General features: G+C 46.3%; 2 protein-coding genes across 3 annotated transcripts in view; one reads left to right on the plus strand and one right to left on the minus strand.

Moving 5' to 3' along the window:
- ALG12 (ALG12 alpha-1,6-mannosyltransferase) overlaps positions 1-3,207 on the minus strand; it is a 37,661-nt gene extending 34,454 nt beyond the window's left edge. The window contains exons 1-2 of the mRNA XM_060244787.1: positions 3,089-3,207; positions 2,810-2,957 (exon numbers count right to left, since the gene is read on the minus strand). The gene's annotated coding sequence lies outside the window, so the exon portion shown is untranslated. The remainder of the gene's footprint in view (positions 1-2,809; positions 2,958-3,088) is intronic.
- A 112-nt stretch (positions 3,208-3,319) lies between these two features.
- The window catches only part of CRELD2 (cysteine rich with EGF like domains 2), a 636,644-nt gene continuing 625,454 nt past the window's right edge, over positions 3,320-14,509 (plus strand). For both annotated transcript variants that reach the window (XR_009555724.1, XM_060244788.1), the window contains exons 1-3: positions 3,320-3,608; positions 7,043-7,125; positions 11,056-11,166. Coding sequence is in view for 1 of the 2 variants with exons in the window: in XM_060244788.1 (XP_060100771.1) it covers positions 3,456-3,608; positions 7,043-7,125; positions 11,056-11,166 (347 nt within the window). In the remaining variant the exon portion in view is untranslated. The remainder of the gene's footprint in view (positions 3,609-7,042; positions 7,126-11,055; positions 11,167-14,509) is intronic.

Here is a 14,509-nt window from a genome sequence, read left to right on the forward strand (position 1 = left end):
GCAAGCCCCATTGATTAGACATCAGAAGAGACCTGCTTATGAGTGCACAGTCATTCTTTCCCAGCATCCTGTTTTCAATGGTGGCAGGGCAATGGCCTTTGGAAAGCTTATTTATCAGCAACCATTACAATCACCCATGTGCAATGTTCCAAATTACTCAGTATGTCGTTCAAAGCAGTGTTCTTCCCCATAATTCAGGCCCTCTTAGGTAGGTTGTGGAGCTCCTCCTGTTGGATCATGAGCTTCTTATAGAGCCATGTCTTTTGCTGTCTTTCAAAAGGATCTTCTGCTACAGGGTGCCATGTGGCCTTTTCTCTCTGCATGAACCCAGAAAGGAGCAGCAGGACAGTAAAGTGAGGCCTCCCTGGCTTGGTTCTCAGTTGTGTACATCTCTCGGCGCTTCACTTGCATATCCTGTCCCCAGCTTTTTCGGTCTACTGTCCACAGTCCTGGTTTTAGCACCAGAGACTGGTTTTAGCACTCCCTCCCTTCCAGCCTCTGATCATTATCTCATGACTTCCTATCGCTCTTGAACATATCAATGGGTCCCAATCTGCAAAGACTGAAGACAGCAGTTCTGGTTTTCTTCCTACCTCTGCTCTTTTCTGGCAGGGCTGGATTTCTGTTTGCAAGGATTAAAAAAAAAAAGAGAGCGAGAGAGAATTCAAAAATTGACCATGATGTTCTGTGACATTTCAAACAGGGGCATGTTTTGTTTGTGGGCTTTAAAGTGATTTAGGATTATCGTATTTAGGTTGTCATTTCAAACTGTTTGAAACCACTGTGTTCGTTACAACTGAATTTATACATTTATCAATATAAGATAGAATAATATAATTAATTATAGACTTGATTTATTATTCAATGCACAATTACCTGTATTCTGTTCTTTGCAGCAACAGCATTTCAAACAGGGGCATATTTGGTATCATGCATAGTTGTAATGTTCTGAAATACAGTGACAGAAGCTTTAACAAAAAGGACATTTTTTCAGAAGAAGACACACTCAGCAGATACAGCAGCCTCAGCAGGTAAAAATTTAGATGCATGAGATTCAAGACTGGGCTTTTTAGGACCTCCAAAATCATTCCTGCCTTCGTCCTGCTGCAATATCCTATGATCCGATTCCAATTCTTCTGGCTCCGTATTTAATCCGAAACTTTACTCCCATTCATTAGGAGAGGTTCCAATCAATGTTCCCTCTGTTTCCCCACCTATTGAGCGGAGCAGTTCAGAACCCGAACAGAATATAACTGCTCTAATCTTAAACTGGGCAATGGACACAGCAAGACCCCGCGCGGCTCCGGATTGCTGAATGAGCGGCCACATCATAAAAAGAACACCGGTTCCGGTTTATTCTGCTCCTTCTTCCCAATGGCCCCGGGAGAGACTAAACTGAATGGCAACGAACACAAGGCAAGAGAGTCACCCAACACCTAGAAACCACCAACCTGGCGACCACTTTTATCCCTTCCTTCCCCTTCCCAGTGGCGCAGAGTGGTAAAGCAGCAGTACTGCAGTCTGAACTCTCTGCTCAGGATAGGGTTGCCAAGTCCAATTCAAGAAATATCTGGGGACTTTGGGGGAGGAGACATTAGGGGTGGAGCCAAGATCAAGGCTGTGACAAGCATCATTGAACTCCAAAGGGAGTTCTGGCCATCACATTTAAAGGGACAGCACACCTTTTCAATTTCTTCCTTCCATAGGAAATAATGAAGGATAGGGGCACCTTCTTTTGGGGCTCATAGAATTGGACCCCCTGGTCCAATCTTTTTGAAACTTGGGGGGTATTTTGGAGAGAGGCACTAGATGCTATACTGAAAATTTGGTGCCTCTACCCCAAAAAACAGCCCCCCAGAGCCCCATGGATCAATTCTCCATGATTTTCTATGGGAATAAATCTCCACAGGGAATAATAAGAGTTCCCAGCAGACATTTCCCTCCCTCCCCCCCCCTTTCTGACAACCCTGAAGCGGGGGGAGGGTCTCCAAACTGGGGGATCTCCTGCCCCACCTGGGGATTGGCAACCCTAGCTCAGGACCTGAGTTCAATTCCAGCGGAAGCTGGATTCAGGTAGCGGGCTCAAGGTTGACTCAGCCTTCCATCCTTCCGAGGTCGGTCAAATGAGTACCCAGCTTGCTGGGGGGAAAATGTAGGTGACTGGGGAAGGCAATGGCAAACCACCCCGTCAAAAGTCTGCCATGAAAACGTTGTGAAAGCAGCCTCACCCCAGAGTGGGAAAGGACTGGTGCTTGCACATAGGGTTGCCAATCCCCAGGTGGGGGCAGGGGGTGCCCCGGTTTGGAAGCTCTCCCCCCGCTTCAGGGTTATCAAAAAGCGGGGGGAGGGAAGGGAAATGTCTGCTGGGAACTCTGTTATTCCCTATGGAAATTTATTCCCATAGAAAATCATGGAGAACTGATCCGCGGGTATCTGGGGCTCTGGAGGGGCTGTTTTTTGGGGTAGAGGCACCAAATTTTCAGTACAGCATCTAGTGACTCTTCCCAAAATACCCCCCAAGTTTCAAAAAGATTGGACCAGGGGGTCCAATTCTATGAGCCCCCCCAAAAAGGTTCCCCTATCCTTCATTATTTCCTATGGAAGGAAGGCATTGAAAAGGTGTGCCGTCCCTTTAAATGTGATGGCCAGAACTCCCTTTGGAGTTCAATTCTGCTTGTCACAGCCTTGATCTCGGCTCCACCCCCAATGTCTCCTGGCTCCACCCCCAAAGTCCCCAGCTATTTCTTAAATTGGACTTGGCAACCCTACTTGCACAGGGGACTACCTTACCTTTCCCACCAGGACTTACCCGCAAAACAGCCCACGTGGCCTCTCAAGCAGGGATCCCCCAAAAGTCACGTGGCACCCGCTGTTTCCACTACGAGGAGGCGGGACCAGAACGTCAGATGACCATCCCGCATTGGACTACAGGCGAAGGCGCTGCTGCCATCGTTGATCTGGGCAAAGGGAAACGGAAGAGTTGAGGGGTTGGGGGGGGCGTGGCTGATATGCAACGGCGCTTCCAATTCGAGTGACGAGTCCTTTCCCCTTCATCCCCTATTCAGAGGGAATTCCCCCCGCCGCTCACCTCTTTTTAAAACGTGGCAGACAGAAGCCTTCGCAGCCGAACACTTGCCCGAGCCTAACATGGCAGCCACGAATACCCGCCCGGGATTCACACTTCCTCTTTCAGGAACCCCCCCCCCCAAAGCGTCGCCTTACACGTGGGCTTCTTATTGGTTCGGAGCGTGGCGCGTTCCGATTGGGCCACGTGCCGGCAGTCGGGACGGCGAGGTGCGCCACGAGCGCGAAACGGATTGGTCAGAGCGGGCAGGCGGGGGCGGGGCCTGTGGGGGAATTCTGAATGGCCTCCGCGCGGCACCGGCTGCTTGCGCGGAATGATGCGTTGGTTGGGCTAGGCGGGGGATGGAGCGCGCGGGTTGGCGGCAGTAGCGATGAGGCGGGCGCCTGGCTCGGGCCTCTGCAGGGCTGCCTTCCCCCCCGTCCTTTTCTTCCTCCTCGCCTCGTTGCCGGCGCTGCCCGCTTCAGAGCTGCGGCTCAGGCAGGCCTGTACTACCTGCCGCGGGATAGCAGACCGCTTCGGACAGGTAAGCGCGGTCGTGGTAGGCACACGTGGTAGTAGGGTCCAATTCAAGAATAAGCTGGGGACTTTGGGGGCGGAGCCAGGAGACTTTGGGGGCGGAGCCAGGAGACTTTGAGGGTGGGGCCAGGAGACTTTGGGGGTGGAGCCGAGATCAAGGCTGTGACAAGCATCACTGAACCCCAAAGGGAGTTCTGGCCATCACATTTAAAGGGACCAAACACCTTTTCAATGCCTTCCTTCGATAGGAAATAATGAAGGATAGGGGCACCTTCTTTTGGGGCTCATAGAATTAGACCCCCTGGTCCAATCTTTTTGAAACTTGGGGGGTATTTTGGGGAGAGGCACTAGATGCTATACTGAAAGTTTGGTGCCTCTACCCCAAAAATCAGCCCCCCCCCCAGAGCCCCAGTTACCCGAAGATCAATTCTCCATGATTTTCTATGGGAATAAATCTCCATAGGAAATAACAGAGTTCCCAGCAGACATTTCCCTCCCCCCCCCCCCCCCGCTTTCTGACGACCCTGAAGCGGTGGGAGGGCCTCCAAACCGGGGGATCCCCTGCCCCTACCTGGGGATTGGCAACCCTACATCATAGTGAGCACATGTATCTAAGTGAGAAGACCGGTGACTTCGCATACATGCTGTATAATCTGGCTTCCCTAAGTGAAAAAGCCGGTGTGTGTACATCTTTAAATTTAAAATACTAGTGCCTGGATAAGGTTTAAATTGTATGCTCATTGGGCATGTGTTAAATGTGGAACACAGGATTTTCTCAAATGCAGGACTAGGTTTTCTTTGCAGGTATGCCAGCAAATAAAAAAAGGAGGGATCGTCTTAAATTTCCATACAGCTTGCACTTAAGTCTGTACTTCTGTTTATGTGTATAACTTGTTTTCCTTTTTAGTAGAGATTGTAAAAACGTAATGGGCTTATGAAGACAAATTAAGTGCATGTGTGAACATGGCTCGTGTTTTTTTTTTTTCTTTTAATTTACGTGAAGTAATTTTTGTAGCATTCATATTTTTTAAAAAGGACATTGGGCAATTTTTGATAATGACTAAGTATAAGAGGGAGGAGGATATTAATTTTGGTTCTTATTAATTAAGGATGGCTTTAATATTAAGATTTTAAGTATATAACGCCGGCGGGGGTCAAGTAACACGGGGAGGGGTGGGTAAAAAGTAATTATTAATGATGTAAGAAATTTATTACCATATGTTACTAATAAAATTGTTTGGAATAAAAAATTTTTTTGTAGCATTCAATGCCAAAATATTATTTTTACCAGTGCTAGTGCCTGATTTTATTTCTTAAGTAAATGTGTGTTAAGTTTTTCTTACCAGTTTGGTGTAGTGGTTAAGTGTGTGGACTCTTATCTGGGAGAACCAGGTTTGATTCCCCACTCCTCCACTTGCACCTGCTGGAATGGCCTTGGGTCAGCCATAGCCCTGGCAGAGGTTGTCCTTGAAAGGGCAGCTGCTGTAAGAGCTCTCTTAGCCCCACCCACCTCACAGGGTGTCTGTTGTGGGGGAGGAAGGTAAAGGAGATTGTGAACCGCTCTGAGACTCTTCGGAGTGGAGGGCGGGATATAAATCCAATATCATCATCATCTTCATCTTCTTCAAGTGCCGTGTTCTATGCTGTAATGTTAAGAGAGAGTTACAGAGAGAGTCGCGTTCACTCTACCCATTGATTGACTCTGCTCTGATGCACATACTGCCTTTCTGAGGACCGCTGAGTAGTTCTCACAGAAGAAAAGATTGTGCTGCACATTCTTGTCGGTGGTTGGTTTCTGAAGCTTTTGTTAGAAATGCCATGTTTGAGCATCATAGCATTGGTACTAGCACACTTGAAAAATGGGTGGTCAAGTTAGTGCTTCGCTTGGTGTTAAAAACCAAAACTAGTGTGATGTTTTGCTTACAGCTTCCGTAAGCTCTTATTTATCATTGATATTTTTAGGATCCAGAGAATGCTTTATTGTAGCTTTTGTCTGAATTGTGAGTTGTATAATTATTTCATTATATATTACATTGTTGTAGTAGTAGTAATAATAATAATTTGGATTTATATCCCACCCTCCACTCCAAATTTCAGAGTCTCAGAGCGGCTCACAATCTCCTTTACCTTCCTCCCCCACAACAGCCTGTGAGGTGGGTGGGGCTGAGAGAGCTCTCCCCAGAAGCTGCTCTTTCAAGGACAGCTCTGCCAGAGCTATGGCTGATCCAAGGCTATTCCAGCAGCTGCAAGTGGAGGAATGGGGAATCAAACCCGGTTCTCCCAGATAAGGGTCCGCACACTTAACCACCACACCAAACTAATAGAAATAAATTGCACAAATGTATCATCCCGAAACCATCCCCCCCTCTGCGGTCCGTGGAAAAATTGTCTTCCACAAAACCAGTCCGTGATGCCCAAAAGGTTGGGGACCGCTGCTGTAAATGCACCTGCCGTAATTTCGGATGTAAAAAATAATGTTAGTATCTTTACAAGTGAGGGGAACTGTGATCCTTGTGGGGGGGATCCTGATACTTGTGGGGAGAATCCCCCCCCAGCTGCTGATTTCTCTTTCCATTGTTTCCGGGTCAGTTAGGGGTAGACGCTTGTGGGGGAGGTCCTAGCATGGCTCCTAAACCTAGCATCCTCCACCATTGCAGGGCCTGGAATGGTGGCCAGCATACTCTTCTGCCACAGCCAGGCCCACTGCAGCTGCCAGCATCTTCGCCGCTGTGAGCTGGGGGCAGGAATCCCATATCCCCCCCCAATGCCAAATGCGGTATATCTTGTGAACCCAGTATCCTCTGCTGTCAGTGTGGCTCCCAGGCTGCCACGCCACTGACTCTGGACCCAGCATGACTCTTGAACCGCTGCATCACTGCTGGATCCAGCGCGGTTCTTGGCCCGTTTCCCCTCCACCGCCAGTACCATTACAGCTCCCAGGGTGACGTGCGGCCAGTGTTGGGTGCAGGGCAGCTTGCTGCATCACCGCTGGGCCCAGCATGGCTCGCAGGTTGTCATGGTGATGCCACCGGGCCCAGCACTGCTCCTGGGCTGCTGCACCACCAGTACCGGGCCCAGCGTACTTCCCAGGCTGCCGTGCCTCCGCTGACCAGCCCAGCATGGCTCCCAGGCTACTGTGCTGCCGGAGGTAAGTGTATTCTCTGCACTTGCACAGATAATGGTTGTTTTTTTTAATTTGAGGCGGAGTTTGAATTCCCCGCTGTCCTTTTTTTAATTCATATTTTTCTGCAAACCTAGGGGGTCCCAAATGTTTGCAGTGACATCTGTGTGGCCCCAGTCTGTGGATTAAGGTATCCGTAGGTAGAGGCCAGGCCTCGTTAGTAGTATATAGATTTGGTATTTAAATGTTGTTTTTTTCAGTGATGCAATATCATTCTTGAAAAATGCTGGTGTTTTAAAGTACAGCTTTCTGTTCTGCAGGGTCTAACGGATACAGCCAAAAAGAACTTTGGAGGTGGAAATACAGCTTGGGAAGAAAAAACACTATCTAAATATGAGACCAGGTACAGTGTGTGTGCGTTTTCTTGTTTTAACAAGGGGAAATTCTTGGCTGCAATTTATAATATGCCTGGGACCAAATGAAGCGGTGTACGCAAACTGGAAGCATTTTAATCTACTGCAAAAAAGATAGGATTTTAATTAAAGGTAGGCCCCTGTGCAAGCACCAGTCGTTTTCGACTCTGGGGTGACGTTGCTTTCGTAACGTTTTAACGGCAGACTTTTTACGTGGTGGTTTGCCATTGCCTTCCCCAGTCATCTACACTTTCTGCCCAGCAAGCTGGGTATTCATTTTACCAACCTTGGAAGGATGGAAGGCTGAGTCAACCTGGAGCCAGCTACCTGAACCAGCTTCTGCTGGGATCGAACTCAGGTCGTGAGCAGAGGGCTCCGACTGCAGCACTGCAGCTTTACCGCCCTGCGCTACGGGGCTCTTTGTTATTAATATAGGTAATAGAAACGGTAAGGCTGTTACCCAGTCATCATTTTCTGTAATATGCGATTGACATTTGAAGCCAAACTTGGAGATCTTGCCACTAGGCTGATGCTTGTTCATAGTTGTGCTTTTTTAATGCTTTTGCGTTGCAGGAGGAAATGTGCTAAAACTCATGTACTGGGTCACAGATTGAAAATGCCTATGAATCGCTTCAGATGTCACAGCTCACGTGTGCTTTCTTTCACGTGTACTCTCATCTCATTTTCTTCGTTTGTGTAACTGATAGCTTGCTGGCATCTCCAAATATGGCAAGTTGTGCTTAATGTTTATCTGGAATTGCATCCAGATGACTTGAAATCATAGTTTGAAGTGTGTTTGTAGCCGTATTTGGTAGGAAATCCTGGTTAGTGATAAGGCATAGCTTGCCCAGTTCAGAAGTCACGCCATGCCCTGAGTACAGGGTACAAGAGAAAAGAGGAGAAAATTGGAACCCGGATGCAAGAAAAAAGTGGAAAACTTGAAAGCCCACGGGGTGCACCTGGCAGAATTGACATCTGAACGAATCTCTATCTCATATGCAAAGTACTGCAAGCTGTTCTCCCTGTGGATGTGCTTCAACTGTCCAGTCTTGTCCCTTCTAGTATCTACCTGTCTGTTAACCAAACTTCTATGAGATTTGTTTAACACTTACGGTGTTTTTATCCTGGTCTTTGTTCTTACATCAAGGTGTACAGGCTGGACCTTGCAAGGAATTTTCGTGGAAGTATAAAGTGCTATCAAGTCGCTGCTGACGTATGGCAATTCTGTGGGTTTTTAAGTCAAGAGATGTCCGCAGGTCATTGGCTATTGCCTACCTCTGTGTACCAAACCTTGATTTCTTTGGTCAACCCTGCTTAACGTCCAGGATCTGATGAAGTTGGGCTAACCTGGACCGTCCAGTTGAGGGCAGGAATCTCCATCGCTCTGTGCTGCTGGTTTTGGCCAGTGTTCTGTGCATGGAGATCTGAGCCGAGAAGTAGGAGTAGACTGAAGGGGGGTAGATAGGAGCAGCACTACGGGAAAGGAAGAAGGGGACATTTCACATTTTCCCCTATTCTCATTCCCTCCTAGAGCTGTTTGTGGCCCTGAAATTCCTGTTTTTTACCTTGAATATATGAACATATGAAGCTGCCTTATACTGAAGCAGACCCTTGGTCCATCAAAGTCAGTATCGTCTTCTCAGACTGGCAGCGGCTCTCCAGGGTCTCAAGCTGAGGTTTTTCACGCCTATTTGCCTGGACCCTTTTTTGGAGATGCCGGGGATTGAACCTGGGACCTTCTGCTTCCCAAGCAGATGCTCTGCCACTGAGCCACCATCCCTCCCCAAAGAACATATGAACATATGAAGCTGCCTTCTACTGAATCAGACCCTAGGTCCATCAAAGTCAGTATTGTCTACTCAGACTGGCAGTGGCTCTCCAGGGTCTCAAGCTGAGGTTTTTCACACCTATTTGCCTGGACCCTTTTTTGGAGATGCCGGGGATTGAACCTGGGACCTTCTGCTTCCCAAGCAGATGCTCTACCACTGAGCCACCGTCCCTCCCCAAAGAACATATGAACATATGAAGCTGCCTTCTACTGAATCAGACCCTTGGTCCATCAAAGTCAGTATTGTCTACTCAGACTGGCAGTGGCTCTCCAGGGTCTCAAGCTGAGGTTTTTCACACCTATTTGCCTGGACCCTTTTTTGGAGATGCCGGGGATTGAACCTGGGACCTTCTGCTTCCCAAGCAGATGCTCTACCACTGAGCCACCGTCCCTCCCCAAAGAACATATGAAGCTGCCTTATACTGAATCAGACCCTTGGTCCATCAAAGTCAGTATTGTCTTCTCAGACTGGCAGCGGCTCTCCAGGGTCTCAAGCTGAGGATTTTCACACCTATTTGCCTGGACCCTTTTTAGTTGGAGATGCCAGGGATTGAACCTGGGACCTTCTGCTTACCAAGCAGATGCTCTACCACTGAGCCACCGTCCCTTCCCTCCCTACCTTCAAGGACTCAAAACCTTCTTGTTGCTTAAGAAGTACCAGGCACCCTTCCAACTCCTGCTTCAGTATGAATCCTTATCTCAAAACACCTGCAGTTAAGCATAATCAAATATTCAGTATAATAGGAGAGAACTTCCTAAAGGTGTCTTTCTTTACGCGTAATCCCCTGCCTGTGTGCGTGTTGACCTTTCAGTTGACTGCATATGCTATATGTAAAATGCTGCTGTTTTGGATTATAAGGTGAGAGCTGCCTGCCTGCAAACTTGAGAAAGTAACTTTATCAGTCGTTAGGAGAATCTGTCGCCTGGTGCCAAAATGTCTGCACCAACAAGTTACTTTGTCTTGAGTACACAAATTAGGCTATGTAACACACTTCTCATAACAGTCCTGTGTGGATGGTCGAGCTGAAAGAGTATGTCTGGCTCAGGTTTACTCAGTGAGCTTTCATGGCCAAGGGGGGAACTGAACTGAGGACTCTCCAGTTCAGACAGACAGCCAAACTCTCGGCCATAAATTTGGAATATTGACTATGAAGTCTCCCCCCCCTCCCCTTTTGTCCACAGCTTTATGGGCTGTAGCTTCTCTGATATCACAGTCCTATTGCATTGAAAGGGTAGGGAAACATTTGGACAACTGATTAATTTCCAGATAATAAAGACCTGAGAATCAGAGGCTTGAAATAGCTGGTCAACTTTTATTACCTTTCCAAGTCAGGATAAAGTACTGTGGATACTGCGGTTCTTTCCTCTGGAGACCCTCTGCTTCCTACTTAGGATCTCTAATGGAGGCCGTAATACAATGAATCTTTAGCAGAAGAGGTACAGTTCTATGAGAGCTAGCAATCCATGTCAGTCATTGTGAATTATTCTCTCCCCTCCACCCCGCATACTTGTGAGATCCAGTGAAGGAAAGCAAGAAATGGAAAAGAGCACTCTGGTAGATAGGGTTTGGTAGTGAAGAGCCCCTAGGAGGTCCATCTAGCAAATGTGAAGCTCAGTCCTTATAATGGAGTTGAGTGGGTGTGTCTTGTATATAACTGCATAGATCTGCATCACTAAAAGCAAGCATATTCCATATTTCTGAGCTACTTTGCCTTTCTTCTGCATTAAACACTGCTTATGATACGTCTCTGTTGCTTTTAGAGGACTACAGGGTGGCGTATATTGTGCTTCCCTCTCATAACAGTCCTGTGTGGATGGTCGAGCTGAAAGAGTATGTCTGGCTCAGGTTTACCCAGTGAGCTTTCATGGCCAAGTGGGGAACTGAACTGAGGACTCTCCAGTTCAGACAGACACCCAAACCTTTAAATACATTACACTTTCTGTTTGCCGTTTACTGCAGTGTCAGTTGCTTATGTTTTCAGCTTTTTAGCAGGGCATGTGGGTTTGCAAATACAGCTTTTATGTAACATAATAGAACCTGAATATTGTAAATATGTTACCATCAGCGTTGTTCCCTTCTGTAATTATTTAGCGAAATTCGACTTGTCGAGATAATAGAGAAATTGTGTGACAGTACCAACTTTGAATGCAACAACATGATCGAAGAGCATGAAGAACACATCGAAGCTTGGTGGTTCAAATGGTAAGGCCACGATACAACGTTTTGTTGCTGGAAATAAGGGGACAGTGCACTGCTGGCAGATTTTATTCTCTAGGTCAACCAGCAATGCTATGCCAAGTTAACGGGCTCCCTAGCTGTAATGATCTGGTATGTCTGAGGGCCCTAGATGAGGAACAATATTACCATAGCTTTCCTTTACGTAACAGCAGTTGATTTCAAGCTGTTTTGAAAACCACCTGTATAAATATGAATGGGCTGGATGATTCTGACTCCCGTTTTCTCCCCCCTGTTCTGTAACATAGTATGTTTAGAAGAGAGGTGGCCCCAACTCAAACAGTACAGCTGGGGATCGTGTAAAACGCAGTTAGTGGGGTACCTCATTAAATCCATGGTTCTCAGCAGATTCCCTCAGTCTCATGTTTGACAAAGCCTATGAAGTAGATGGCCTGTTACGCTTCACACCCAGAATCAGCAGGCTGGCCTCTGTTTTTTGCATGACCAATCTAGGTAGCAACCCCGTAGTAACTTGCAGAAGAAACCAATGAGAAGTTTGACTTCCTGCATAGGCCCGGTGTGTTCTTTTCTCGGCAGCCTTCAGTTGAATCGAGAGGTTTGTGTTAATGCTCCCGCAGTGCACTTGATGAACTTTGTCAGCGTTGCTTGGTAGGAATCCGTGATAAGGTTCTTATTAATTCCAGATCAGACCTGCTTCATTTGCCACTGCAGAAGACAGTTTATCTAACTGCCAGCCCTGACAGCTCCACCTGGGATCCGAAGGGCAAGTTGTTCTTCCTTGTATATCCTCACTTAGCTCTAGAAATCTCCAAGCCAGCTTTTGCCTTCAGTTACATCTGCAAAACGTTATTTTTGTTCAAAGCTGTGTTTTAAAAACCTCAAGTCATTAACAGTTTTATACAAACTTTGGTGATGTAAATGTGTAAATTACGTTAGAATCAAGCTTAATGTTTTGAGGGTTAGGATTTCATAGCTATGAGGTTAAAAAGAGGGTTCAGTTTAGCTGTGTGAATTTGTTATGATTCTGAATAAAGGGAGGATCCAACTTAAATGCTGGGATTGTTCGTTCATATCCCAGGTTGTGTTCTATATGGCAGTTAGCCAAGTAATCCTTTAAAATGTAACCCGTACAATGCTATTAACTGTTGAACGCAGTCTCTTCCAAGTGTACTGTACGTAGAAGTACTGAAATATGCAGAAGTTGACTGCATGTTTAGCAGTTGATAGGAGGGATTTAGACACACTTACCTGTGTCTGTCTTTGTTTAATGCAAAGAAAGGACTACTTAAGTCTGGAATTGAAATATTAAGCAGTCCCATATTAATTAATGTAGCTTGTAACTCTCGCTATATGTTCATGTACATGCAGCTTCCAAGCAGAACCACGTGGGTAGAAGTGACATAACCCACTGTAAGCCACCTTGAGTTCTGTAAAATAGAAAGGCAGCTAACAAATGTTTTAGATAAATAACTCCAAAATTGATGAAAGAAGCATGGGAAAATCTTTTATCATTGAACAATAGTGTTCAAATGTATGTGTGGAAGGGACTCCCCTTGTTTATGCTTTTTTTTGAGGGGGGTGTAGTTTTAGGGCGTTTTCGCACTGACCTTAATCGGGAGCGACGTCCCTCTTCACCGCGCAGCGTCTGCGTGGATTTCGCACTAATTGTTCCGCAGAACTCGGAAGAGCCGCAAAGTCCTGCGGCTTTTGCGTCGCAAATGTAAACTGGCCAAAAACCAGTTTACGTTTGCGACGCAAAAGCCACGGGACTTTGCGGCTCTTCCGGGTTCTGCGGAGCAATTAGTGCGAAATCCGCGCAGACGCTGCGCGGTGAAGAGGGACGTCGCTCCTGATTAAGGTCAGTGCGAAAACGCTCTTAGTAATTAATCACAATTTTGTGTTACTGGGAATGATTAGTTGTTCTAATACTTTCAGATTATTATTCAATGAGATAAATCAGTACAATGTCTACAAGAGATAACATCATGTGGCCTGGTACCACAACTGTTTCCATGCAAAATTACATTAGTCCTTAACAGAAAAGTCCAGGAGCTCCTTAAAGACTAACAAAATTTGTGGTAGGGTATGAGCTTTCATGAATCACTGCTAACTTGTTCAGGTATTTTTATATATATATATATATAAAATTAATAAGGATACAGAAAAGAAAAAGGGTGTTGGGGAGTGAAAAAGGAAATAGTTTACAAAAAATATTTACATTAGTCATTCATCAAGGAGATTCATATTGATTACAGTTCATTGCACCACGAAAAAATATATTCTAAGTTGTCTCATAAGTTCCCTTTTGCAGTCCTTGCATAACAATTAAAATTACATCATCAAGAGAGTTTGAAAAACAAAATTGAAAATAATAACGCCTTACATCTATTCTAGCTGTACATCATATATGTAGAAGCTCATTATAGATTAAAACTAATGATATAAAAATTCCAGTGTTAATTTTAAAAAGGAATTTCTAAACATTGAATTTGAACTTGACATACCATCAATTGTACTTTGGTACGTAAATCTGATTTAAACTATACTGAGAGAGTGACAAAAGTTTTAGGTATAAGTATATACAGAAGGAGTGCATTCTCCCACATTTCTCCAGTTACCTAACCACCAAATATCCAGGCTTTATATAGACAGTTGAATGTCGTCATTCATAGATTATGTCTAACTCCTCAGCTGTGCCCATAATATGAGTAATAGGCTTTCCATTTCTCCTGGAATTTTTTTGATCAGTCTTTTATTTACATAACTCATTAATTTTGTCATTACAACATTGTCAGCTAGTTTGTCTTTCTAGGTTTTTATAGTTGTATACTCTTCTCTTTTCCATTTTGTTGCTGCTGCTACTCTAGCCCAGTGGTCCCCAGCCTTTTTGGCCTCAGGGCTGGCAGGGTAGGGGCACCGAATTCAGCCTTGCGGCGCTGCAAAGGCTCACTGCCCCTGCACGCCTCCTCCTCCCCCCTCCAGGCCATGAAGCACCTTCCGGGCTCTGTAAAGGCCGACCCTCCCCCCCCCCCGGCCAATCACCTGATCGGTGGGGAAACTCCGAAAACACGGTGGCAGCAGCCACTGAAAAAGCCGCGCTGCCCTTGCTTCCTTCCAGCTTCCTTCCCCCGCCCAGGAAGGAAGTGGGAAGGAAGCTAGGGCAACATGGCTTTTTCAGTGGCCACTGGCCGCTACTGCCGCAGTTTCGCATGGTTTCCCCGCCGATCAGGTGATGGGGGGGGGGGTCGGCCTTTACAGAGTCCGGAAGGCACTTCACGGCCCCTTCCCCAGCCTTAATATTGTAAAAACGGAGGGAGGAGGAGGCGCTGCGGGCAGGGGGGCAGCAAGG

The sequence above is a fragment of the Heteronotia binoei genome, chromosome 8, assembly GCF_032191835.1.
Source record: "Heteronotia binoei isolate CCM8104 ecotype False Entrance Well chromosome 8, APGP_CSIRO_Hbin_v1, whole genome shotgun sequence".
Lineage (NCBI taxonomy): Eukaryota > Metazoa > Chordata > Lepidosauria > Squamata > Gekkonidae > Heteronotia > Heteronotia binoei.